The sequence below is a fragment of the Micropterus dolomieu genome, unplaced genomic scaffold, assembly GCF_021292245.1.
Source record: "Micropterus dolomieu isolate WLL.071019.BEF.003 ecotype Adirondacks unplaced genomic scaffold, ASM2129224v1 contig_14693, whole genome shotgun sequence".
Lineage (NCBI taxonomy): Eukaryota > Metazoa > Chordata > Actinopteri > Centrarchiformes > Centrarchidae > Micropterus > Micropterus dolomieu.
This window is the reverse complement of record NW_025743679.1, coordinates 1-1,134: the sequence shown is the minus strand read 5'-3', so window position 1 is coordinate 1,134 and position 1,134 is coordinate 1. Positions and strand designations below refer to the sequence as shown.

The 1,134-nt window shown below is 41.3% G+C and overlaps 1 gene segment (V, D, J or C); it reads right to left on the bottom strand.

Moving 5' to 3' along the window:
• Positions 1 to 405: 405 nt before the first annotated feature.
• LOC123966976 lies at positions 406 to 1,110 on the bottom strand (the record flags this gene model as incomplete). The annotated part of the segment is given in 2 exon segments: positions 406 to 732; positions 956 to 1,110. Coding segments are annotated over 2 exon segments (478 nt in total), but the record flags the coding sequence as incomplete, so codon positions are not given.
• Positions 1,111 to 1,134: the final 24 nt, after the last annotated feature.

The following is a 1,134-nucleotide window of genomic DNA, read 5'->3' as shown; positions in this document are numbered from 1 at the left end:
TTCTTGGTCCCATTTTGTTTTCCTTTTATATGCTTCCATTAGGAAACATTATCAGTTATTATAAAAGAGTCTCTCATCACTGCTACGCTGATGATACACATGTTTACTTGTCCTTTTAGCCAGATAACATTAGTTTGTTATTGCGAAATGGATGACTTGTTATTTTCTCCAGCTCAACTCAAACAAGACAGAAATAATAATATTTGGCCCTGATCACCTAGTAAGCAAACAGCAACCGTTTATTGGTCCACTGACAACCAATTTAAAACGTTCCACCTTAGAAATATTACCAAAATAAAATCAGCTATGTCCTTTATCTTTTCACACCTGGACTATCGCAGTGCACTGTGTGTGACTCCCCCTAGTGGACGTTGTGGAGTATTCTGTTGTCTTTGCTCCAAAGGTTTTTGTACAGAGTTTTGGTGTTTCCTGTCACTGTGGGCTGCAGAGCACAGTAGTACACAGCAGAGTCTGTCACTTTAGCTGAGATGATCTCCAGATTCACACGCTTGTCTGTTTTGTTAATGTGAGCTGAGAAAACAGAACCAGGTGAATGAATCGTTCCTCCCTCTGTGATGGAGAGCAGGAACTCTGGTCTGGATCTCTGGTATTGTCGGTACCACTGGATATTGTTGATGAGACCCTCATATTTACAGGTCAGGTTGATGTTTCCTCCCTCTGCAACATGTTCTTCAGGACTTTCTGGCGTTATGCTGTTCATGGAACCCAGGGCTGCAAAATGAGTCATTCATGTCAGTTAGTCTGCAAGAGATTCTAACATCAAGAGACTCAACGGAGGTTCTTGACTTTCTGGATTCATTCAATAAACCAAATGTCTGTTTCTATCATGGAAGTTGTTCCCTTCCACAGAGAAACCTCTAGTTCTGAAATGTAGACCAAATATCTGGTTAATCCAGCAGGTTAATGAGCCTTTCATCTGTGTTCCAACACTCACCTATGAAGTGAGAGCAAAGTAAAAAGAGGTAAAGCAACATGTCTTTGGAGTTGTTAAAGCCAGACAGACAGCAGATGAGCAATGTTCTTCCACTGCAGTAGAATGAAGAAACTAAACAGCCTCTCTGCTGCACAGCCCTTCTCCTCAACATCAAGCTGATTGTGCTTTTAGTTCCTCAA